The 26,580-nt window shown below is 43.3% G+C and overlaps 1 protein-coding gene across 2 annotated transcripts; it reads left to right on the forward strand.

Moving 5' to 3' along the window:
• The first annotated feature begins 402 nt into the window (after positions 1 to 402).
• Positions 403 to 26,196, forward strand: ccdc149a (coiled-coil domain containing 149a). 2 transcript variants are annotated; one of them, XM_029753757.1, is made up of 13 exons: positions 403 to 556; positions 13,018 to 13,179; positions 13,443 to 13,481; positions 15,755 to 15,862; positions 15,949 to 16,065; positions 16,253 to 16,425; positions 16,813 to 16,885; positions 17,162 to 17,246; positions 18,229 to 18,373; positions 18,656 to 18,732; positions 19,092 to 19,124; positions 23,563 to 23,676; positions 24,992 to 26,196. In XM_029753757.1, exons 1-13 carry the CDS (start codon positions 506 to 508, stop codon positions 25,438 to 25,440), a joined length of 1,626 nt encoding a protein of 541 aa, XP_029609617.1. In that variant the 5' UTR covers positions 403 to 505; the 3' UTR covers positions 25,441 to 26,196. The 2 variants fall into 2 exon arrangements, with proteins under 2 accessions (XP_029609617.1, XP_029609619.1); XM_029753759.1 differs by lacking the exon at positions 19,092 to 19,124.
• Positions 26,197 to 26,580: the final 384 nt, after the last annotated feature.

Below are 26,580 nucleotides of genomic sequence, written 5' to 3' on the forward strand. Positions count from 1 at the left end.
ATTTCCATCCTCTGCCGACCCACCCGGACATCCCGCCCACCTGCAACAGCTGACATGAGTAATAACAGAGGGGATTCGATTAATCTTGCCCGGAGGCCCGTGTTGGCGTGTTTTGCACCGGCTGAAAGTTGATTGCTTTCGATATGGAACGAGGCTGTCTCCCAGACTTGAGGCAGGTATCCCGCTCTGTCCGACAGCTCAAAACAAAAGTGAGAACATATATTTTATGGGAAAAATATGTATATGTTTCTGAACGCTAGACCATGCTGCCTGGTTGACAACATAACCAAGCGGCTCAGATTGCTATACGATTTGAGTGGCGCTTCTCCCTCACCGACTTCGCCCGGTCACGTGACGGGCCAGAGGCTGGTTCAGTGCGGGCCAGCTTAATAGAACTGCCATAGATGCAGCGAAGTGGAGGAGGAGTCACCTTGCCGAAGACAGTATCGTACCAACTAATACGGGAAAACCGTGAAATTTGCGTGTTGGAAGAGGCTACGAAATTATGAATTCTTCGAAAAGGAGTGAAAGTGACTGGCAAGGCCTGGTGAGCGAGGTGAGTGCGCTGCAAAAACACTGTGACAATCGGTTTCGTGAGCCATCAGTGATGCTTAGCATATAGAATTGGGTTGCCATATGGAAAGAGAAATTAAATGTCTACTTCGAGATAGGTATTTTGTTACTATTATCTAGCCAATTTGAATAATTATATGGTTGTGTGTGGGCAAATTGCCTATCACAACGTATTTTTAACACAATAATCCTCCAAATCAAATCAAGCGTTATTTATACAGCACGTTTCAGACATGGAATGCAACACAATGTGCTTCAGAGGAAAAAACAAATATAAAAACGGAAATATTTACTACACAACAGAGATGAAAGGGTAAAAAACTAAATAATAACAAACTGAATGATTTAAAAGCACCCTAAAGAAAAGCTAAAAGGGTGTGTTTTAATATCTTTTAAAATGTACACAGTTTTGGGCCCCCTCAGGTTCTCTGGCAGGCTATTCTCAGGGGCTTGGGGCATAGTAACTAAAGGCTGCCTCTCCATGCCTCTTGGTCTTAGGCAATGGGATAGATAAAAGGCTAGTGCCAGAGGACCTGAGGGACATACTGGGTACATAACCTATATGTACAAAAGTATGTGGAATCCCCTTCAAATTAGTGGATTTGGCTATTTCAGCCACAACAGGTGTATAAAATCGAGCACACAGCCATGCAATCTCAATAGACAAACATTGGCAGTAAAATGGCCTTACTGAAGAGCTCAGTGACTTTCAACGTGGCACCGTCATAAGATGCCCCCTTTCAAACAAGTCAGTTCGTCAAATTTCTGCCGTGCTAGAGCTGCCCCTGTCAACTGTAAGTGCTGTTCTTGTTGCTTGTAGATGTTTCCACTTGACAACGGCTCAGCTGTGAAGTGGTAGGCCACACAAGCTCACAGAACGGGACCGTCAAGTGATTAAAAATTGTCTGTCCTCGGTTGCAACACTCACTACGAGTTCCAAATTGCCTCTGGAAGCAACGTCAGCACAATAACTGTTAGTCGGGAGCTTCATGAAGTGGGTTTCCATGGCCGAGCAGCCACACACAAGCCTAAGAACACCATGCGCAATGCCAAGCGTCGGCTGGAGTGGTGTAAAGCTCACCGCCATTGGACTCTGGAGCAGTGGAAATGCATTCTCTGGAGTGATGAATCACGCTTCACCATCTGGCAGTCCGACGGGAGAATCTGGGTTTGGCGGATGCAAGGAGAACGTTACCTGCCCGAATGCGTAGTGCCAACTGTAAAGTTTGGTGGAGGAGGAATAACTGTCTGGGGCTGTTTTTCGTGGTTTGGGCTGGCCCCTTAGTTCTAGTGAAGGGAAATCTTAATGCTACAGCATACAATGACGTTCTAGAAAATTATATGCATCCAACTTTGTGGCAACAGATTGGTGAAGGCCTTTTCCTGTTTTAGCATGGCATTGCCCCCCAGTGCACAAAGCGAGGTCCATAGAGAAATGGTTTGTTGAGATCAGTGTGGAAGAACTTGACTGGCCTGCACAGAGCCCTGAACTCAACCCCATCGAACACCTTTGGGATGAATTGGAACAACGACTGTGAGCCAGGCATAATCGCCCTACATCAGTAATGCTCTTGTGGCTGAATGGAAGCAAGTCCCCGCAACAATGTTCCAACATCTAGTGGAAAGCCTTTCCAGAATAGTGGAGGCTGTTATAGTAGCAAAGGCAGGACCAACTCCATATTAATGCCCATGTTTTTGGAATGTGATGTTCGACGAGCAGGTGTCTATATACTTTTGGTCATGTAGTCTAATTTAAAAGCATGTCTGACATGTATTGGGGAGCACAATTGTGGATTGATTTTAAAAACCAATAGAATCTTAAAATGAATTCTAAAACTGACAGGCAGCCAGTGCAGAGACCTTAAAACCAATGTATTGTGTGCTCTCTGTCTGGTCTTGGTCAACACCTGTGCTGCAGCATTCTGTTTGTTTTGCAGTTGACCAATGGCTTTCTTGGGTAGACCAGACGAGAGCATTACAGTAGTCAAGCCTGTTTGTAATATAATCATGGATGAGTCTCTCTGTATCAGCCTGAGAGAGAAACGGCCACACATTGGCAATGTTCCTCAGACGGTAAAAAGCTAATTTGGTCACATTCCTAATGTGTGATTTGAAATTGAGTTCAGCATCTGAAATAAGACCTAGGTTTTTTTTTTACCTGGGATTTTATCTTTATTGCCCGTGAATGAAAATGTGTGGCAATATTCTCTCTGTGCTTTGGCCCCAACTATAAGTACCTTGCTCTTGTCTTGATTTAGTTAGACGAAGTTGTGCGCCATGATATTTAAATCACTAATACCGTATAATAATTTCTGTGGAGCTAAAATACTCAGACATAGAAATGTAAAGTTGTGTATCGTTTGTGTAGCAGTGAAAATCAGAAAGGTCAGCATTGATAACACTGCCAAGGGATAACGTGTGTGTGTGTGTGTGTGTGTGTGTGTGTGTGTGTGTATATATACATACATACATACATGCATACATGCATGCATGCATGCATACATATACACTGAACGGTACCGGAACGAAAATCGAACCTTGTGGAAAGCCACATGTGATTTCTATTTTCTTTGAGTTATGTTCACCAAGGGTGATGACAAACTCTTGACCGGTCAAATGGGTCCTAAACCAATTTAGAACTGGACTGGAGAGGCCAACACACCTCTCCAGTCTGTCCAGAAGGACATCACGGTCAAATCCAAGAGTACAAGGAAAGAGAGCTGTTTGGAATCTGTTGGCTCCAAGATCATTTACCATTTTAACTAAGGCTGTCTATGTGCTGTGGTGGGCCCGAAAACCAGATTGGAATAATTTTTTTTTATTTTTTAAATGAGTTAGTTGGAGCTGTTTGCAAACCAATTTCTCCAGAATTTTGCTTAAGTATGGAGGGTTGGAGATTGGCCTAAAATTCCTAAGAGCTGAAAAATCTAGATACATTTTCTTCAGAAGGGGTGTCACCATAGCAGTTTTTAGTGCAGTGGGGAAAGTGCCTGTGAATAGTAAGCGATTTTTAACAATAGCTTGCACTTCGTCAAATATGCAATTAAAAAGTGTTTTGAAGGTGGTTGGGATAGGATCGAGAAGGCAGGTAGAATGCTTAAGTTGTGATGTCACTTTCTTGAGCGTGCCTGTGTCAACCAGTGAAAATAAATCCATAGTGCCTTTGCGTGGTGGGCTAGGACACATATCAAACTTCTCATCAGGTCTTGCTTGTTTTTCAACAGGAGAATGACCCAACACACCTCTGGCGATCCTCTGACGACAAACATTAGGCTGGGTATCTTATGACGCAAACTCATCACATTTAGATGTGGAGGAAAGTTCACAATAGTTTGCGGGTGCAGGATTTGGTCGACGAGCACTCAAATTATTCGGATTATTAGTGATCAAGTTTGAAAAATGAGCCCGTCTGCCATTTCTAATTGCCTTGTTATATAGTAGCGTTCAAAAGTTTGGACACACCTACTCATTCATGGGTTTTTCTTTATTTTTACTATTTTCTACAATGTAGAATAATAGTGAAGACATCAGAACTATGAAATAACACATGGAATCATGTACAATTGAAGGTGGAAGTTTACATACACTTAGGTTGGAGTCATTAAAACTCATTTTTCAACCACTCCACAAATTTCTTGTTAACAAACTATAGTTTTGGCAAGTCGGTTAGGACATCTACTTTGCATGTCACAAGTAATTTTTCAACAATTGTTTACAGACAGATTATTTCACTTATAATTCACTGTATCATTCCAGTGCGTCAGAAGTTTACATACACTAAGTTGACTGTGTCTTTAAACGGGTTGGAAAATTCCAGAAAATGATGTCATGCTTTAGAAGCTTCTGATAGGCTATTTGACATGCTTGGTCGCAAATGGGTCTTCTAAATGGACAACGACCCTTAGCATGCTTCCAAAGTTGTGGCAAAATGGCTTAAGGACAACAAAGTCAAGGTATTGGAGTGGCCATCACAAAGCCCTGATCTCAATCCGAATTTGTGGGCAGAACTGAAAAAGTGTGTGCGAGCAAGGAGGCCTACAAACCTAACTGTTACACCAGCTCTGTCAGGAGGAATGGGCCAAAATTCACCCAATTTATTGTGGGAAGCTTGTGGAAGGCTACCCGACACGTTTGACCCAAGTTAAACAATTTAAAGGCAATGCTACCAAATACTAATTGAGTGTATGTAAACTTCTGACCTACTGGGAATGTGATGAAAGAAATAAAATCTGAAATAAGTCCTCTCTACTATTATTCTGACATTTCACATTCTTAAAATAAAGTGGTGATCCTAACTGACCTACGACAGGGGATTTTTTACGAGGATTAAATGTCAGGAATTGTGAAAAACTGAGTTTAAATGTATTTGACTAAGGTGTATGTAAACGTCCAACTTCAACTGTAGTAGCCACCCTTTGCCTTGATAACTTTGCACACTCTTGGCATTCTCTCAACCAGCTTCACCTGGAATGCTTTTCCAACAGTCTTGAAGGAGTTCCCACATATGCTGAGAACTTCTTGGCTGCTTTTCCTTCAATCTGCAGTCTAACTCATCCCAAACCATCTCAATTGGATTTTGGTTGGGTGATTGTGGAGGCCAGATCATCTGATGCAGCACTCCATCACTCTCCTTGGGCAAATAGCCCTTACACAGCTTGGAGGTGTGTTGGGTCATTATCCTGTTGAAAAACAAATGACTCCCACTAAGCGCAAACCAGATGGGATGGCGTATTGCTGCAGAATGCTGTGGTAGCCATGCTGGTTAAGTGTGCCTTGAATTCTAAATAAATCACTGACAGTGTCACCAGCAAAGCACCATCACACCACCACCTCCATGCTTCACGGTGGAAACCACACATGCGGAGATCATCCGTTTACCTACTGTGCGTCTCACAAAGACACAGCAGTTGGAACCAAAAATCGCCAATTTGGACCCATCAGACCAAAGGACAGATTTCCGCCGGTCTAATGTCCATTGCTCGTGTTTCTTGGCCCAAGCAAGTCTCTTCTTCTTAATGGTGTCATTAAGTAGTGGTTTCTTTGCAGCAATTCGACCATGAAGGCGTGATTCACTCAGTCTCCTCTGAACAGTTGATGTTGAGATGTCTGTTACTTGAACTCCGTGAAGTATTTATTTGGGCTGCAATTTTTGAGGCTGGTAAATCTAGTGAACTTATCCTCTGCAGCAGAACTTATCCTCTGCGTCTTCTTTTCCTGTGGCGATCCGCATGATGGCCAGTTTCATCATAGCGCTCGATGGTTCTTGCGACTGCACTTGAAGAAACTTTCAAAGTACTTGAGTGATGATGGACTGTTGTTTCTCTTTGCTTATTTGAGCTGTTCTTGCCATAATATGGACTTGGTAATTTACCAAATAGGGCTATCTTCTGTATACCACCCCTATCTGGTCAGAACACAACTGATTGGCTCAAACGCATTAAGAAGTGAAATTCCACAAATTAACTTTTAAGAAGGCACACCTATTAATTGAAATGCATTCCAGGAGACTACCTCATGAAGCTGGTTGAGAGAATGCCAAGAGTGTGCAAAGCTGTCATTAAGGCAAAGGGTGGCTACTTTGAAGAATCTAATTGATATAGATATTTTTTATTTGTTTAACAATTATAATTTTTTTGGTTACTACATGATTTCATAGTTTTGATGTCTTGACAATTTTTATAATACAAAAATGGAATGAGTAGGTGTGTCAACTTTTGACTGTGTGTGTATGTATATGTATATGTATATATATATGTATATGTGTGTGTGTGTATATATATATATATATATATATATATATATAGCACGAGGCATACTCCATAATTTACAAACAAAGCATGTATGTTTAGTGAGTCTGTCAGATCAGAGGCAGTAGAGATGACCAGGGATGTTCTCTTCTTAAGTGTGTGAATTTGACCATTTTCCTGTGCTGCTAAGCATAAAAGTACTTTTGGGTGTCAGGAAAAATGAATGGAGTAAAAAGTACATTATTTTCTTTAGGATTGTAGTGAACTAAAAGTTGTCAAATGTAAAGTACAGATTACCCCAAAAAACTACTTTAGTACTTTCAATTATTTTTACCTAACTACTTTACGCCACTGGTCATTAGCTGGGGCGGCAGGTCATCTAGCTGGGCCAGTAACCGAAAGGTCAGCTCGGGGATTCGATCTAGCAACAAGGTAAAAATCTGTCGTTCTGCCTCCTGAACAAGGCAGTTAACCCACTGTTCCCCGGCAGGCCGTCATTGTAAATAAGAATTTGTTCTTAACTGACTTGCCTAAATAAAATTAGCTCAAGTTCATCAAAAATTGCTAGCAATGCGAATGTTAGCTAGCTAAAATCTGGTGCTTTCATTCTTAGCTAGCTTAGCTGCATCTAAAGTCAATATGGCGGCATCAAAATGATGACAAAAGGTTTTCCTTCTAATTATTTGCCTCCTCCTTAATGTCATTGTATTTCCAATCCACTGTAATGCACTTTTGATATCTTTATCAGTGCTCATTGACGATGCATTGACTAGAATGCTCAGACCCGGTGTAACAGTATAGAATCCATCCCTCTCCTCACCCCAACCTGGGCTTGAACCAGGGACCCTCTGTACACATCAACAACTGACACCCATGAAGCATCGTTACCCATCGCTCCACAAAAGCCACGGCTCGTGCAGAGCAAGGGGAACAACTACTTCAGGTCACAGAGCGAGTGACGTCACCCGATTGAAACGCTATTAGCCCGCATCACCGCTAACTAACTAGCCATTTCACATCGGTTACACCGGCATCAGTCCAAAACGAACGTTCAAAACAATATTGTGACGAAACATGCAAACCAAATAGCTATATTTGGTCTACAATGTTTATTGAAAACATAAATACATTTGCACAATGACCACATGTCTCTCATACATAGTTGATGGTTAGGCTAGCTAGTGAATTTGAGCCATATTAGCATTGACATGAAATCAATTTAAAACCACTCAAAACAAGACATGGTATCAATAACAAGATGAAGTCGAAGTTTGAACTACTCCACAGATTATCCATTATATTGACCAGATACTATTGTGGCTGCTTTAATGAAAATAAATGTCTTCAAAAATGGAATGCAGTCGGGAGGAGGCAAGATCAGATGGGACCATTCTAGACAATTAGAGAGCAGATACGTGTGAACAATGGGAACAACGGTTTCCACTAGTTACTACACCCACAAAGTAAAAATGGGCTATATCGTAAAAATGTATGAAAACAACAATTAGCTTTTTGGTCTTAATTCAAGGCTAGGCATAAGGTTAGCGGTGTTAAGGTTAGTGTCAATCACATTTTAAGAATGGAAATCGGCAGGGTTTATAACTTTGGCTGTGGTAACTGGTGACAACCAGGCACAACTCCGAAAAAAACCTTTTTCTCAAAGTTGCAAGGCTGTCACGTGTCCTACATATCACTACACTCGTAACATCCGAATCATTATGATACTTCCATTCGATCAAATAAACCACATGTAGCAAATAAGCTATAAAAATGTGTTAACCAAATTCACACTCTCATTGACCTCATACAAAAACTCCTCGCTTGGCGAGTGAATTTATGATTTAAAAAAAATAATTTAAACACCACCTGCTGGAGAAGACAGATTTTGGGCTCAGTTATCCCTCTAGCTTTCCCTCTTCTCTCTGATTACTCCAGGAAGTGAAATTGCAGGCTAGCTCAGTGCTGCCCCCTCCTATTGACTAAGAGCCAATTTATGGTTGATCCGAAAATGTGGTTGGAGGTTCCGTATGGAGGGTGTGACGCAATTGCGGAGCCTCCAGAGGCATGCAGAGGTCAAATTGAGCTCCGTACCGCATAGCCGTGTGCCTCCCAATTTTTGTAACAGTGCAGAGGGCTCCATATATTTCCGCATTGACATGATTGGTTGACGGTAGGTGGGGGCGGCAGGTCCTGTATAAACACAAACTCACTACCTTGAAAATGTCCTTCACAACAGCTCTGCTGAACAGTTCTGCGCTGCTCCGCGAAGTGCAAAAAGTATGAATGCCCTGACTTCTGCAGAGGCCTTATCACTGTAAATGCAGATTTCGGATTGACCACATGCAGCACCTTTAACTCAAGTTGAAGGCCGACCAGAGTACTGCAGGCTGCCATTACCAACACAATAATCCTTAACTTCTTATGTGTGTGATTTTAAAACAACAACAAAAAAAGGATAAAGAAATATTTGGTTTAAGGACATACATCTGCTGTATTAGAAACAATTATATACATTTTTTACACATTTACTATAATGGGGGATCATGTTTTCTGCAAACAATGCTTGCAGTACCGCAGTCTGACTTTTTACTTCCGTGGCTTCAATGAGAGGGGGCAGTCGTTATCCCGTGGGTTAGAATTTGAAAATGGCTCGATTTGAATAATAATCAGCTATAACCTGTAATCTCCTACCCGTTATTGGGCTTCAGAATGAGCACACACTCAATGTTTGCACAAAAAGTGTACCAATCACACTGTCATCCCTTGGACCACACCAGGTACGATGGCTGAGGGAACACAGTGCATTCATTGAGAAAGCTGTGTCGTGTCCTTACTGCGGATATTACACTTTGCTACTACTGGTTATCACTTCTATATCCTTTGCATAACTGAGTGCCTGTTATCATGACAACCTGTGGGTGGGGGGGGGGGAGAGAAAGGTTCCACATAGATATTCCAGTGTTTCTTATCTTCACACAATGCATACTGTGCATAGCCAACAGTTTATTCTTCCATCAGTGCTGTACTAGCTGAGCTAGCAACCACACTGGTGATACTGTAAGTCAAGTTACAGGTGATTTACCTGTTACTGTTAGCTGACAAGTGTTACTGTATATGAGATGTATTTTAGTCAATAATTGGGCTGATCATTTCTTGGACTTGTTTTTTTCTGTACCAATTCATGACCTTGGGACTATAAGGTTCTATCTGACATTTTGGTTTAAAAAAAAAAGTTATTTACACAGTTTCTCCTTTAGGTGGTCTTTTACATGTGAGAAGTACATTTACGATAATAAACATTTAATCAGGAAGTTCTATCTGCACAAACTCCAGATTATACATTTTTTTACACCTGTTTTCTCTCCAATTTTGTGATATCCAATTGGTAGTTAGTCTTGTCCCGTACGGACTCAGGAGAGGCGAAGGTCGAGGGACATGCGTCCTCCGAAACACAACCCTGCCAAGCCGCACTGCTTCTTGACACACTGCTCTCTTAACTCGGAGGAAACACTGTCCAATTGGTGACCGCAGTCAGTGTGCATGCCCCCGGCCCGCCACAAGGAGTCGCTAGAGTGCAATGGGACAAGGACATCCCGGCCAGCCATACCATCCCCTAACCCGGACGACGCTGGGCCAATTGTGCGCCGCCTCATGGGTTTCCCAGTCGCGGCTGGCTACAACAGTCTGGGATCGAACCTGGGTCTGTAGTGATATCTCTAGCACTGCAATGCATTGCCTTAGACAGCTGCGCCACTCGGGAGGCCGCAAACACCTTTTTACTTGGTGCTATAAGGTTCTATCTACCCCGTGACCTTTTTCACATTTTGTTACGTTACAGACTTATTCTAAAATTGCTAAAATTATTTTCCTCCCTCATCAATTTACACACAATACCCCAAAACGACAGTGAAAACAGGTTGTTAGAAATTTCAGAAAAATTAGAAATACCTTAAGTTTGCTATGAGACACGAAACTGAGCTCATGTGCATCCTGTTTCCATTGATAACCCTTGATGTTTCTACAACTTGATTGGAGACCACCTGTGGTAAATTCAATTGATTGGATATGATTTGGAAAGGCACACACCTGTCTATATAAGGCCCCACAGTTGACAGCGCATGTCAGAGCAAAAACCGAGCCGTGAGGTCAAAGGAATTGTTCATGGCACACCAAGACAGGATTGTGTTGAGGCACAGCTCGGGGGAAGGGTACCAAAACATTTCTGCAGCGTTGAAGGTCCCAAAGAACACAGTAGCCTCCATCATTCTTAAATGGAAGAAGTTTGAATCCACCAAGACTCTTCCTAGAACTGGCTGCCCGGCCAAACTGAGCAATCGGAGAAGGGCATTGGTCAGGGAGGTGAACAAGAACCCGATGGTCAATCTGACAGAGCTCCAGAGTTCCTCCAGTGCCTATAAAGCCCTTTTAACATCCGCTGATGTCACAGTCCTATACAGAAACCAAGCCTAAAACCCCAAACTGCAAGCAATGCAGAAGCACGGTGACTAGAAAAATGATAACAATCCCTGTGGTTGTAGAGAGGTGCAACAGGTCAGCACCTCAGGAGTAAATGTCAGTTGGCTTTTCATAGCCGAGCATTCAGAGTTAGACAGTTAGACAGAGCGAACACAGCAGGTCTGGGACCTTCCGGAAGGACAACCATCTCTGCAGCACTCCACCAATCAGGCCTTTATGGTAGAGTGGCCAGACGGAAGCCACTCCTCAGTAAAAGGCACATGACAGCCTGCTTGGAGTTTGGTAAAGGACTCTTAGACCATGAGAAACAAGATTCTCTGGTCTGATGAAACCAAGATTGAACTCTTTGGCCTGAATGCCAAGCGTAACGTCTGGAAGAAACCTGGCACCATCCGGTGCAGCATCATGCTGTGGGGATGTTTTTCAGGGACTGGGAGAACAATCAGGATAAAGGGAAAGATGAACGGAGCGAAGTACAGAGAGATCCTTGATGAAAACCTGCTCCAGAGTGCTCAGGAACTCAGACTGGGGCCAAGGTTCACCTTCCTACAGGACAACGACCCTAAGCACATAGGCAAGACAACTCAGGAGTGGCTTCGGGACAGGTGTCAATGTCCTTGAGTGGCCCAGCCTTGAACCCGATCGAACATCTCTGGAGAGAACTGAAAATGGCTGTGCAGCGACACTCCCCATCCAACCTGACAGAGCTTGAGAGGCTCTGCAGAGAAGAATGGGAGAAACTCCCCTAATACAAGTGTGCCAGCTCGTAGCGTCATACCCAAGATGTTTCGAGGCTGTAATCTCGCTGCCAAAGGTGCTTCAACAAAGTACTGAGTAAAGGGTGTGAATACTTATGTAAATGTTTTTTTTAACTTATTTTACAATACATTTGCAAACATTACTACATTTTGTTTTGTCATTATGGGGTATCGTGTGTAGATTGAATAAGGCTGTAATGTAACAAAGTGGAAAAAATTAAGGGGTCTGAATATTTTCCAAATGCACTGTACTTGTATGTAAGGTGATATACTTATTGAGTCACGAAAGAGGAAGACGTCACAACAGTTCTGAGATCTGGGACTTGAAAAATACTCAATCTCAAAACGATGCATTTTGCAGATAGAACCGTATAGTCTCAAGTCCTTTATTTTTTTTAATATCATAGGTTCTGGTCCTCTTTTGTAATTACTTAGAATTTATTTTTTATCACCTTTTCTAAAGAAGAAGCTCTTTATGGTAAAAACCCAAACAAATAAATACAGGTGCTTTAGAGCACGTTTAAGGCCCTTAGAGGCATTGCTGTTTTTGTCTTGTTCTATATCAATAGGAAAGCTCCATGGACAAGGTATTTCACAAAAATTACAAACTTACCACATTTTATTGATAACTTGCAAGTAGTTTACTGACTTTGGATGTCAGAGACCAGACAAATGTATCAGTTTACTCATCCAGAGCTAAACTTTAGCAATGTTGCTAGTTATCCATATGACAAGGTGCATTTATAATTTTAGGGAAATATTGCTTTAACAAATGTGTGATGAACATTAATTTGATGATGTGATTAGAAAGAAGGAAGGGTGTTGTCTTTATTCATTACATGTCTGGAGTTTTGAATTGAAATAATTTTAACTTTCTGGGCCAGAAAAAAACGTTTTGGCTGAACCAAGAATGACATTTCAGAGCCATACGGTTCTGTCTGTGATTGCACCCCCCCCCCCAAATGTCTTAGGATGTTGATGCTCTGCACTTTGGGTACCAAATGTCTTTGATGTGTTGTGAAAGAAGAATTCACTACAAAACAGTTCTGGGATGTGAACTTTAATGCTGAATATCTCAGAACAATGCTTTTTGCAGATAGAACCTTTTTTATAGTCCCAAGGTCTTGAATTGTCAGTATACTGTGTATGCAAAAGTGATGATGAGATTAACTGGAAAGTAGTACCATGGTTGTAACTGTTTAGTTTCCTCATTTTATTTTTTCCTGTTGAATAACTTAATGAAAGGGCCTTGATAGTTAATCACCATATTATTTTCACCTTTCAAAGCTTTGAATCAAATGAAATGAAAAGCTATTCAACACGATTGGTGCAAAGCCCACACTTCCTGAAATACAAACCTGTCATTACACTTTATCACAATGGGAGCAATAGTTTTTTTTTCCTTCCACAGTAGGAACCGGTGTTACTTCCCATTCCGTACCCTCCCCTATATTGTTTCTTAGTTCCTGGTGTGTAAGCGTAAGCTGGACAGCAAGAAGGAGGCCCTCCTGATCCTGTCCAAAGAGCTGGACACCTGTCAACAGGAGAGAGACCAGTACAAGCTGATGGCCAACCAGCTGCGAGAACACCACCAAGGACTCAAGAAGAAGTACAGGGAGCTCATTGTTAGTCTGTCAATAGGATTTATGTTCAATGTTTAGAAATCCTTTATCTGTAATGATTTGCCTTAAAGTGATAATCCGGCCCAATGACTACTTTGACTTGGTTTTATGGTTTCTAAAAAGTGGTTTATGGACCTGGAAAATCAGTGACCCATGAATGTTTGTTTAAATTTGATAGAGTTTAGCATTAGTATTTTGAGGGCAAAACAATGGGACCACTGTTCATGCTCTGAATCGCCTTATAGTAAAACGTTTATTTATTTCAGGATGGAGATCCTTCTTTACCACCTGAAAAACGCAACCAGGTAAGCTAAGCTGTCTCTAATGCCCATGCTACAGTTGAAGTTTGGAAGTTTCCATACACCTTAGCCAAATACATTTAAACAGTTATTTCCCTCATTAAAATGCAAATCAATTTATAACATTTTTGACATGTGTTTTTCTGGATTTTGTTGTTATTCTGTCTCTCACTGTTCAAATAAACCTACCATTAAAATTATAGACTGATAATTTCTTTGTCAGTGGGCAAACGTACAAAATCAGCAGGGGACCAAATACTTTTTTCCCTCACTGTAGGCCTTGAAATACATCCACAGGTACACCTCCAATTGACTCAAATGATGTCAATTTGCCTATCAGAAGTTTCTAAAGCCATAACATAATTTTCTGGAATTTTCCAAGCTGTATAAGGGATATGTGGGACGCTAACGTCCCACCTCGCCAACAGCCAGTGAAATTGCAGGGCGCCAAATTCAAACAACAGAAATCTCATAATTAAAATTCCTCAAACATACAAATATTATACACCATTTTAAAGATGCACTTCTTGTTAATCCAGCCACAGTGTCTGATTTCAAAAAGGCTTTACGGCAAAAGTACACCATGCGATTTATGTTAGGTCAGCGCCTAGCCACAGAAAACCATACAGCCATTTTCCAAAGAAGGAGAGGTGTCACACAAGACAGAAATAGCGTTAAAATTAATCACTAACCTTTGATGATCTAAACCGGATGGCACTCCCAGGACTCCATGTTAGACAATAAATGTGTGTTTTGTTTGATAAAGTTCATCATTATGTCCAAAAACCTCATTTGAAATTGGCGCGTTATGTTCAGAAATACATTGTCTCAAACAAACATCCGGTGAAAGTGCAAAGAGCCACATCAAATTACAGAAATACTCATCATAAACATTGATGAAAGATACAAGTGTTTAACATATGATTCAAATAAACTTCTCCTAAATGCAACCGCTGTGTCCGATTTCAAAAAGGCTTTACGGCAAAAGCACACCATGCGATTATGTTAGGTCAGCGCCTAGCCACAGAGAACCATACAGACATTTTCCAACCAAGGAGAGGTGTCACAAAAGTCAGAAATAGCATTCAAATTAATCACTTACCCTTTGATCTTCATCTGATGGCACTCCCAGGTCTCCATGTTAGACAATACATGTTTGATAAAGTTAATCTTTATGTCCAAATACCTCCTTTTTGTTCGCGCGTTTAATCCAGTAATCCAAATGCATAAGGCGCATTCACAAAGTCTAGACGAAAAGTAAAAAAAGTTACATTATAGTTCTTAGAAACATGTCAAACGATGTATATAATCAATCTTTAGGATGTTTTTATCATAAATCTTCAATAATATTCCAACCGGACAATTATTTTGTCTTTAGAAAGGAAAGGAAAGGGAACGGAGCTCGCGCTCACGGCCGCGCACGATAAACAACTCAAGGCTTTCAGCCAGACCCCTGGTTCAAACAGCTCTTATTCGCTCCCCTCTCATAGTAGAAGCCTGAAACAACATTCTAAAGACTGTTGACATCTAGTGGAAGCTTTAGGAAGTGCAATCTGACCCCATAGACACAGTATATTGGATAGGCAATCACTTAAAACTACAAACCTCAAATCCAACCAGGAAGTGGGAAATCTTTCTCAGGTTTTTGCCTGCCATAGGAGTTCTGTTATACTCACAGACATTATTTTAACAGTTTTGGAAACTTTAGAGTTTTCTATGCATCTACTAATTATATGCATATTCTAGCTTCTGGGCCTGAGCAGCAGGCAGTTTACTCTGGGCACCTTATTCATCCAAGCTACTCAATACTGCCCCCCGTTCCCAAAGAAGTTAAAGGCACAGTCAACTTAGTGTATTTTAACTTCTGACCCACTAGAATTGTGATACAGTGAATTATAATTGAAATAATCAGTCTGTAAACAATTGTTGGAAAAATTACTTGTCAAGCACAAAGTAGATGTCCTATCTGACTTGCCAAAACTATAGTCTATTAACAAGAAATTTGTGGAGTGGTTGAAAAAGGAGTTTTAATGACTTCAAACTAAGTGTATGTAAACTTCCGACTTCAACTGTATATCCCTCAAACTGTTACATATGTTATACTTTTATCACAATGTTTATATGATGGACAAAGCTTTATCTCACGCTTTCCCAGTTTGACTTGATCCTGCTCTTTCAATCTCCAACCTTGTGTGTCTGAGGGGTTGGGTACAGCAGAAGACATTTCGTCTCGTATGAATTAGTAAAAGCATTCTTCTATTTCTCTGACCTCTCCCCAGGTGAACTTGGCTCAGCTGTTGAGAAATGCAAGGGAGCGAGGGAAACAGCTTGCCGAGGAGGTGAAGGAGCTGAATCAGAGACTGGCAGAGGCCCAGGGGGATAACAAGGTAGGGCATCAAACACAAACCTACATCTCTCATACTAACTCAGTGAATCTGTTCCTCTATTTGACCCGTCTCTCCCTGGTCCACAGCTGCTGAGGATGACAATCACTAGACAGAGGCTGGGGGATGAGGAGGTGGGGGCACGCCACTTCCCCGCCCATGAGAGAGAAGACCTGGTCCACCAACTGGAGAAGGCAGGGCTACAGGTAGGAAGGGATCTTGTCCAATGGGAATGCTCTTTTTCTATGGTACATCGTGCCCTAATGAACACGACCCAGTGCCTCTCCTTCTTCAGCACTTTCAGAATAGTGCAAAAATGGAAGATGGAAGACAAACCGTGTCCTATTCGCTTTCGCTGTTTCTCTCGCCCACTGTCTCTCTCTGTGTGTTCAGATGGAGGAGCTGGAGAACAGTGTTAAGGCACTGACTGACGAGCTGGAGGACGTTAAGGCAGAGCGTGGCGTGTTCAGCGAGAAGGCTGAGCGCCTCAACCTGGAGCTCAACCATATCCTGGGTGGCCACGAGACCCGGATCATCGATGTGGATGCCCTCTGTATGGAGAACAGGTGAGGGGGGGCGTGGACTTTTCTCTGCTAGTGTTACGTTTTACATTACAGTTGAGTAATTTAGCAGAAGCTCCTATTAAGAGCAACACAGTCAGTGCATTCAATTAAGGAAGGTAAAAAAACGACATGCCACGCAATGTTCAACACAATTAAATACCCCCCAATGTATATTAGGCTATGCATGCACTATTTATTTTGTACTTCTGTACACCATAGGAGAAATGTTCATACACTGTGGGGTTGGCACTATTTCAATGTCTTGCTATTCCAGGTAGGTATAGGGTGTTCTGTGTGTTTTTAGTTGAAGAATTGTTGTTTGCTGCAGCTTTTTTTTTTCTTCTTTTGCCCGGAAAGATTAATCTAAAGCTATTTTTTTCCCTCTGTCAGGTATTTACATGAGAGGTTCAACCAAGTCCAAGAGGAGGTGAACTTGCTGAAGTCTAACATCATGAAATACAAGGTAGAGAGGTGTCTGCCTGTCTCTGTCATTCTGTCTGTCTGTGAGAGTGGGTTCAATACCCGCATTGCAGTAACAAGTAACTTTTTTTACCATCAGTTAGACTCTCCTCACGTTTAGATACTTCAGAATAAGGTGTGTGTGTGTGCATGCGGTAAACAAAGGCGCTGTGTCAACATTGCATTGCAATTACATTGAATTCTAGCCAGTGTCTCTTGACAGTCCCAAAGAGGGTTAGAGATGACAGCTGATAAAGGTGTGTGTGTATTTGTTTTGCAGACTGCGTTGGAGAGGAGGAAGAGCTCTAAATTGTCTGGGAAGTCCAACAGCAGTGCTCTAACAGGAGTCCTCTCTGCCAAACAAGGTACACCACCATCGCATACAGATGCGTCCAGCTACCACATGGCAGGTCCCAATTCATACTGGTAGCTCTGTAGTGAGTAAGATAAGGATGCTGGTCAGAGCAACTGATCTGAGAAGAGCAGTTAGGAACTTTCTAAGTGATCTCCTCTGTCATTGAATCTAGGTAATGCATAGCCCAGTGACGCATAAGTATAGAAGATGTGAACTAACTAGCTAGTGAGTGCAAGCCCACTGCAATGATTGAACCTTCCCTGAGATTTGAAGGTTCTATTCTAGAACCTGTATTGTAGCATGACAGTGTGAGTTGCATTACATTATTTACTTGATGAAATCAAGCTACAGTAGCACACTGACGTGTAGAAACTGTTTTCAGCTCTTGTAAAAGCCTATCATATTTATTCTACACCACCAGGGTTCCAGTTCCAGATTTTTAAAAAAAAGTACCTGTAATGCCCATTCTGTCTGAAGTAGACATTATTTCTTCATTAGAGTTATGTTAGTCTCCAGTGCCTAACTTTTGAAACACCTGAGACTCGTCCTAATTTGTATTCAGAGTTCTGGCAGAGATACAAAGCATAGGTCTTGATTGACAGTTCTCGGCAGAGCCAGCACAGTAGGGCAGCAGTTCAAGCTAGAGGAAGCAGGGAGGTAACCTATTGTACAGACAGCTGTTTCTATCGCTCTGTCACTCTTTCACTCACTCTCTCACTTTTTCTTTCTTTCTGTATCCCTCTCATCTACCCTGTGTGTCGCTACTGTCTATATACTGTTTCTCTCCTATTTTTGTCAGTCTCGCTATCTGTTTTCATCTCCCTCACTCTGTTTCACTTATGTCCTCCCCTTTTATGTCCCCCCCTCCTACTCTCTCTCTTCCCGTCTCTCCCTTCCTGCCGTTTTATTTTTTCCTTCTCAATGACTTACTCCTCTTCCCCCTTTCTTTCCCCCTCTTCCTGCTATCTTCTCGATCGCTCGTCTGTCTGTAGTGCAGGAGTTGTTGTCTGAGGAGCAGGGCTGCAGTCTCCCAGCCACGCCCCAGTCCATCTCTGACCTAAAGTCCCTGGCCACAGCCCTGCTGGAGACCATCCATGAGAAGAACCTGGTCATTCAGCACCAGAGACACACCAACCGGTATACACACTGGCACACACATTTGTACAGTACACACAGACCTACACGGACGCACGCGCGCACACAGTCCACACATTCCCTTTCTTATTCTTTCATATCCTTTATTTACATCTGGTGTGCTTTGTCTCCGTTGACCTTTACCCGTAGTAATTTCATAAACCTCGCCACACAATGTTCTCCACTCCTACTAGACAAACAGTGGAGACACACTTAGTTTACAGTCTGGCCACTGGGCCATAAGGGACCTTGTGACTCACCCTCCAGTTTACCTTCTCCACACAGGATTCTGGGAAATAGAGTTGCTGAGCTGGAGAGGAAGTTAAAGACGTTAGAGGTGTCCGGCTTGTGGAGTCTTCCAGGTTTGTTACAATAATGTTGTTCAAACGCATTGACTGTTATTGACATGAGTGTAAATCATAGACAGTGGGGTTTTTTGTTGGGTAGATAATACTAGGTCTTGCAGCTAAATAACACTACAGAGAACAATGCACCACACCATTAGCAAACACACTGTGTCTACCAACATTTATTTGCAAATATCTGGTTAAGGCTAGCTCCCAAGGGGATTCTATGATGAAATGTTACCCAGCTTTACCTACTGAGAATTGTTTTATTGACACTTCAATTTACCAATGAACTGACCAATTGGTGGTGAACAGTCCAATGAAATGCTGTGTTATTAACTGGGTATCTCCTCCCTGGCTGCGGCTGCCTACAGGCCTGACCTACCACGTTTCTCTGGGAATAGGGAGTATGTGTCCTGTATATACCACCCTTCTTAGCCCATGCCTTCCATTGTGTCATGCCAGTACAAACCTTGGTATCCTCCCAGAAACTGCCATCTCATACCCATCGCCCTAATGCTACCTCCATTCCAGCCCAAGGCCACTCCTTGTGCATTCATGTCACCTGTTGGGATCTTCTCACCTGCTGTACGTAGTCACTTACGGCTTAACCTCGGGAACCCAGAGCTAAATCACGCTTGCACAATGGCCGCCTACTCAGTTTGGTTACTCGATTCATAACATTTGTGTTAACAGTCTCTCCTGAGAGACTACTTACTGCTCCATTTATCAGAATAAAAGGTGAGTCCGTCTTTTGTATATATTTGAATGTCGGTACAACTACAGGTAGGTAACCTAGCGGTCAGAGCGTTGGGCCAGTAACCAAAAGGTTGCTACACTGAACATCAATATAAACGCAACATGCAACAATTTCATATATTTTACTGAGTTACAGTTCATATAAGGAAATCAGTGAATTGAAATAAGTTCATTAGGCCCAAGCTATGGATTTCACATGACTGGGAATACAGATATGCATCTGTTGGTCACAGATGCCTAAAAAAAAAAAAAGGCAGGGGTGTGGATCAGAAACCAGTCAGTATCTGGTGTGACCACCATTTGCCTCATGCAGCGCGACACATCTCCTTCACATAGAGTTGATCAGGCTGTTGATTGTGGCCTGTGGAATGTTGTCCCACTCCTCTTCAACATCTGTGCGAAGTTGCTGGATATTGGCGAGAACTGTAACACGCTGTTGTACACAGCGATCCAGAGCATACCAAACTAGCTCAATAGGTAACATGTCTGGTGAATATGCAGGCTATAGGGCCATGCATTGTAATGCTGAGACATGAGGTGATGGCAGCGGATTAATGGCACGACAATGGGCCTCAGGATCTCGGCATCTCTGTGCATTCAAATTGCCATTGATAAAATGCATTGTGTTCATTGTCTGTAGCTTATGCCTGCCCATACCATAACCCCACTGCCACCATAGGGCAACTTTGTTCTCAGCGTTGACATCAGCAAACCACTCGCCAACACGACGCCATACGTGCTGTCTGCCATCTGCCCCGTACAGTTGAAACCGGAATTCATCCGTGAAGAGCACACTTCTTCAGCATGCCAGTGGCCATCGAAGGTGAGCATTTGCCTACTGAAGTCTGTTACGACGCTAAACTGCAGTCAGGTCAAGACCCTGGTGAGGACGACGAGCATGCAGATGAGCTTCCCTGATACTGTTGTTGACAGTTTGTGCAGAAATTCTTTGGTTGTGCAAACCCACAGTTTCATCAGCTGTCCGGCAGGCAAGTCTCAGAAGATCCCGCAGGTGAAGAAGCCGAATGTGGAGGTCCTGGGACGGCGTGGTTGCACGTGGTCTGTGGTTGTGAGGCTGTTTGGAAGTACTGCCAAATTCTCTTAAACGACGTTGGCGGCAGCTTATGGTAGAGTAATTAACATAAAATTCTCTGGCAACAGCTCTGGTGGACATTCCTGCATGCCGGTTGCCCGATCCCTCAATACTTGAGACATCTGTGGCATTGTGTTGTGTGACACAACTGCACATTTTAGTGGCCTTTTGTCCCCAGCACAAGGTGCACCTGTGTGTTGATCATGCAGTTTAATCAGCTTCTTGATATGCCACACTTGTCAGGTGGCTGGATTATCTAGGCAAATGAGAAATTCTGACTAACAGCGTTAGTGCACCAAATTTGCAAGAAATAAGCTTTTTGTGCATATGTAACATTTCTAGGATCTTTTTCAGCTCATGAAACATGGGACCAGCACTATACATTTTGCGTTTTATATATTTATATAATTCGAATCCTCGTGCTGACAAGGTGAAAAATGTGTCGATCTGCCCTTGAGCCCTGTCTATCTGCACCTAACCAGGGTCGCCGTAAATAATGGCTGATCCCTGGCTGTGACCCCACTCTCCGATGTTTCAGGGGGAGTTAGGATATGCAAAAAACGCATTACCATTTCACACCTCACACTTGTACATGCAGTGAAACAGGACAAATATATGTGTTCCAAAACTACTGGTTAATGAGTGACAGGTAATTTGGGGAGCTTGATGCTGTCCCATAAGTCCCGCTAAATGGGCAATTCCTACTGCTTTCAAATACTGAGAGAGACTAACTTTTTAAGCGTATGATTTAGTAAATAAAGGAACTAGTTTAACAGCTTCCCTCAATCTAATGGAAAGAACAGCAAATGTACAATGCACAGACATGCCAGTCAGATGTTGAGCTTATAGAACAGTTTCTCCAGTGTGCACCAGAGGGGGGTGTTGTGCTGTGTTTAAAGTGCATTGGTGGGATTTAGGTGGCGAGCTATAGCTCGATGAAGCTCGCCTGTCATGAGACTGTCATTCTCCCGCCATAAAACTGACAAGCATCCATTACTGAAAATGATTGCCCACATTACAAACACATTTAGGGGAATGTGCTGTTATTAGGGGATTTGTAGACGAGGCCCAAAGTGCCTCATGACTCTGTCCACCACAATCGGCGTAGGGCAGAGGGAGAGGGCGAGATGGAGATTGAGAGAGAGAGTGGCCTTGTCAAGATGGACAGACACGACGGGGTGAAAAAAAACGGGCCGATTTGGGGGCAGGCCTCGAGTCAAAACATTGGAAACGCCGTGCGTTGTTGTTTCCGAACGACAAGTTAAAAGGGAGAGTAAAAAAACAAAAGCGACTCACTCAAATAGACTTGTGATTTACTCGACTACCCAAACCCCCCCTGGGAGCGATCCCCTGTTCAATGAGCGCTGGAATACACGCAGACTGAAAGCCTGTCTGGGCGCATCAGCCACACTCAATAGCAAACGGGGTGAGACTCTCATATACAGTAGCCTACTACACTGGAGAAGAAGATACATTGTGTAATGCCCTGATAGATAGACATGTCATTACCCAGGTATTTTTAAACACAGTTTTCTCTATTTTCTCTCCCAAACTCTTCCCTGTCGTTGTTGCCACCTCTCCGCGGATCAACGTCCGTGAGGGCGCGGGCCGGCATCTCACAAAGACGGTGTATTGGGTGTGACAGACCCCCGAGACTATGTAGAGACTAGAGAAGCTGGGTACCAGAGAGATGTCAGATGTCTGTTTTGAATGAGGGAGATAGGCCTACAGTGTGGGGTGTCAGTGTAAAGGTAGAAGCAGTTCTATTCGTGGAGGTAGTACTTCTTTTGGTACCTCTACTATCTTTGTTTTAGCATGTATGAGGAAAGGTAGGATATGTTTTGGCAGAAATAGGCTTCAGGATTAATGCATTCATGCATGCATATGTGCGTGCGAGTTGGGATGTCTGTCTCTTAGTGTGTGTGTGTGTGTGTGTGTGTGTGTGCAGTTATTAATGTGTGTGTGTGCGATCACGTCTGTGAGAGGAGGAATGGACGGATGGATGGGCAGCTGTCAGGAGGGTATAAACCCACTCCTCCATACCTCCTCCTGAGCACGGCGTGGGCTGAAACCTGCTGCGTTCAGCCCAGGCCCTGCTCTGCATACATAATCACCAGTTTAATACTGGCTTTAAAAAGCAGCCTGAGAAACTCAAGTCACCAAAGGCCCTCTCAACTCCGAACGAGCGAGGCTCTCAGCCTGTATGAGGGCTAGCGTCCAGATGAAAGTTTGAAGTAATACTTAGCCTTGCCATTGCATGTATCCCAATGGGCATTTATTTAAGACGAATATGCTAATGTGTGAAATGCGGTGTACAGAAACTAAGTTGCAGAGTCCTTTTTCATAAACAGCTTTTGAGGAAAGTAAAAGGGGAAACTTCAGAAGGCAAAGTACGGTGTGCATCCATTGCCATAGATTGACGTGAAGAGGAATTGACCCCAACCCCTGGTGTACTATAGAAAAGATGAGCAGTGCCCTGCATTCATATCATAAGTGTTTGTGCCATTCATGCTTGATAGTCAACATGTTTCACATGCTGACATCCATGTTTAGCATTCTTCTGTTTGTTTTAATGTTTTAGTTCATAATTCACACTTGAGAGACCCTAGTTTGTGTCGAGTGTGTTTGTGCGTGTGTGGGTGTGTGTGTGTGTGTGATGTCTGGTATACGGTGCACGGTCCCCTGTGAGTAGCATATGGCGTCAGCCCAGGAGGCGTGCAGCCATCACTAATGAAGACTGATGACAGGGAACTGCAGCCACTTCCTGTGAGCACAGTTTTGTGTGTGTGTGTGTGTGTGCACATTTGGATGAGTATGACTTTGTGTGTAGGAGCACGCTCAGTCCTTACCTGCTTACACACGCACCTTTTTTGAAAACCACCCTCATGTTTTTAGCATCTGTGTCTGTTGGGTGTTTTTATTTTCTGACTGGGTGGGGAAAACCTTCTGGGGAAGTTAACTCTTGTTCCCCTGTGGGTTTGTTGGGTTAACAGGGGGACGAGACAACATTATGCTGAGCGAGAGCCAGCGACCCGAGCTCCTATCGCCCAGCATCACGCCGTGCCCACCTCAGCCCCACACGCACGCAGCAACGCAGCCACCTAAAGGTGAGTGTGTAATTGTGTGTAACTGGGCTTCGCCGTTCGTTAAACGTTGCCCTCGGGCAGCAGCTAAAACGCTGTAATTAGCTCCATCCCCCTCTGCCCACACACCCTTCTTCATTTTGCGCCCAGTCCCCTTTCCCGCCTCTCCTCCAATGCTGGCCTCTCATTGGTGCTGACGGCTAAGTACCTGATGCTCCTCAAATGCCATGGCATTTTGGAAATGTGAGCACAATTCTCGCCCGCTGACATTCAAAAAGTTGGTGTGTTTTTGGAAGGGGGGGCCCTATAAATATGGATGCTGGCGTGAATTTTCTTTCCCTCTCTTTTGTGGGGGCAAGTGTTCTCTGGTCTGTCTTTAACCTTTTTGACTGAACATTCACAAATATGGGTCAGTAATCCGCGGAATGGGAGAAATATTTTGGAGAGGATGCAGAACTTAGGGACGTCGCTATTTTTAGCCCTTTGCCGTGGAAGTGCTTGAGTCACAAGTTATTGAAATAACTTTTGTCAATTGACACAGCCCCCAACTCCGAAGAGAAGTAGGGGTGGCTAGTTATTTAATCCTGTAATGTCATCTTAATTCTCTGTCAATTTTAAAGGGAGGATTTAACAATCAACTCTTTACAGGTGCTCAGAGTAATGTGGTGTGGTTGTTTTCATTGTCCGTAACGTTCACACTGCATATTCACTCACTTAACTTGGTTGATTTTACATAGCTTACATTATCCATTTACACAGCTCTACATATACCAAGGCTGGTTGGATATAGCATGCGGATTAAGGACCGACAGGAATTTGGTTGGGTCACCACTGTCTTTTGACCACTATTAAGCATTACTGCAACATGCAAATATCAGCAGACTGTGTCCCCTAGCACCGTAACACATTGGTGTTTTGAAGTGCTGATCTAGGATCAGGCCCCTCTGTCCATACGAGCTTGTTCATTATGATCTGAAAAGCAAAACTGATCCTAGATCAGTACTCCTACTCTGAGGCGCATTATGAAACTGGCCCTGATAGGACTGTTAAGGTACTGTATATGTAGAAGGAAAAGCTCAACCTAGTTTACCATTGGCCTTTGGGGAACTTTTGTTCCAGTCCTGCTCAAACACACCTGATTTAAAACTCGACTATGCTTCAGCTGCTTATCAAAACCTTGATTAGCTGAACCAGCTGTGTTATAGCAGATTAGCAGGAAAAGCCTGGACACGCAGAAGCTCTCCGGGAGGACAGTTTACCACTAGTTTAGAGGGAGTTACAGCTTCATTATAACTACCCTCTCACAATGAACTCTTCTCCTCTCTCCCAATGTGACTAGACGACAGAATGGGAGCATCGTCGTGGGAACGGGCCACAGCTGGCGGAGACTTTGGCGCAGATGGCGTCGGCGGGGAGGGCGCACCCGAGCCCAGTGACGGGGCGGAGGCTAACTGCATCTGCCTGAGTGACAGGCGGGGAGTGGAGATTGTGACGCTGTCGGAGGAGCAAGCTGCCGCGGAGCTGGACGAGGGGCAGAGTCCCGTGGAGGAGGAGGGGCATGAGGTGAAAGTGGACGAGGACGAGGAGCTGGGCTCCACAGTGGAGGAGGGAGAGGAGGCGGCCCTGGCGCTCGACGCCCCGCCCTTAGTGGCGGAGTCAGACTTGGGTAACCTCCCACAGCTGCCTGTAAGGCAAACTACCATAAATGACACCCTTGAGGCGGGTCATTCGACCTGCCATGATCAAGCAGTGGAGCCTACAGGACTCCCTGACACAAGATGCCTCTAAGCCAGCTTCTATATTCAAAACCCCAGAATGGTGTGGCAGAGATAGGTGGGACCTGCACTGTCAATCAGGACAGAGTGACAGTTGCCATAGCGACAATCATTGAAAAGGGATGTTTGTCTTGGTTGCATTACTACTCACTAGCAACATTTCCACAATGTAGACCAACCCCCCTTTTGTGCTCCCAGCCATTCTTTGCGTGAGTCTATAGAATGGATAGAGAAAACACTTTCTCAGCCTCCCATTGACAGTCAGTGCCTGAAGTGTACTTTGCATCTAGATAGTGTTGTTGCTCTGAAAAGAGCAGACAATCTTGAAATCAATCCACTTGCAAGTCTAATGTCCTACAGGAGTAATTTAGCAAAGAAAATAGCAAAGATAGCGAAGTCCCCCCGCAAACTGCCTCTATGGTAGGATAATCCCAGCTGTTTGCTTCCCGTTTATTCCTAAGGGTTGCTAGTTAAATGAGAGCTGTTTTATTTTTTTCCCGTTGCCCACATACAGGGGCCACTGTGAGTTAGTGTGATGAATGTATTAGATTTGTATGGAAATCTGTGATGAACATTGTTGGAGAGTTTAATGTATTTGTATTATTGTAGCTTTATGTATATAGATTATAGTTACAGTCACTAATCAATTATGGAGCTGTTTTCTTATTCTGTTTCTAATGGAAAAGTAGATGTTGGCTTGTGACTGCATGTGCCTTATATACACTGGAATATTTCAATCATTTTACATTTTAAAATCCATTTGAATGAGCTTGACTGACTTTGAATGTCATATGTCTAACTTTTGCAGTGTCACATGTCTAACTTGTTGCATAGGAGCACAGACTTATAATCAATATGGGCCTCAGTGCTGCCTGAGGAATGTCAATGTCCTTGTTTTCACAACCAACTGATTGTGTCTACTCTTATAAAGCTTTGTTTACCAGCTGCATAACCACACACACACACACACACACACACACACAGTCGTACGACACTTTTGTACGTAAACACCTTGACTAATTTTGTCACACAAAGTTTCATGTACTTGCCCCAAAATTCTGACACACACACACACACACACACACACACACACACACTTGCAGCCAAAGTCCAGGCCCTGCGAAGATATTCAGATTCAGTTTTTCCCACATTC

This window comes from Salmo trutta, chromosome 5 (assembly GCF_901001165.1).
Source record: "Salmo trutta chromosome 5, fSalTru1.1, whole genome shotgun sequence".
Taxonomy (NCBI): domain Eukaryota; kingdom Metazoa; phylum Chordata; class Actinopteri; order Salmoniformes; family Salmonidae; genus Salmo; species Salmo trutta.

Bases quoted from the DNA above. Each gene is read 5' to 3' on its own strand.
- ccdc149a (XM_029753757.1), top strand. From the start codon at position 506: ATGAATTCTTCGAAAAGGAGTGAAAGTGACTGGCAAGGCCTGGTGAGC. The intron at 557-13,017 runs GTGAGTGCGCTG...ATTGTTTCTTAG, and splicing joins GGCAAGGCCTGGTGAGCGAG to TTCCTGGTGTGTAAGCGTAA. The intron at 16,886-17,161 runs GTAGAGAGGTGT...TTTGTTTTGCAG, and splicing joins CTAACATCATGAAATACAAG to ACTGCGTTGGAGAGGAGGAA.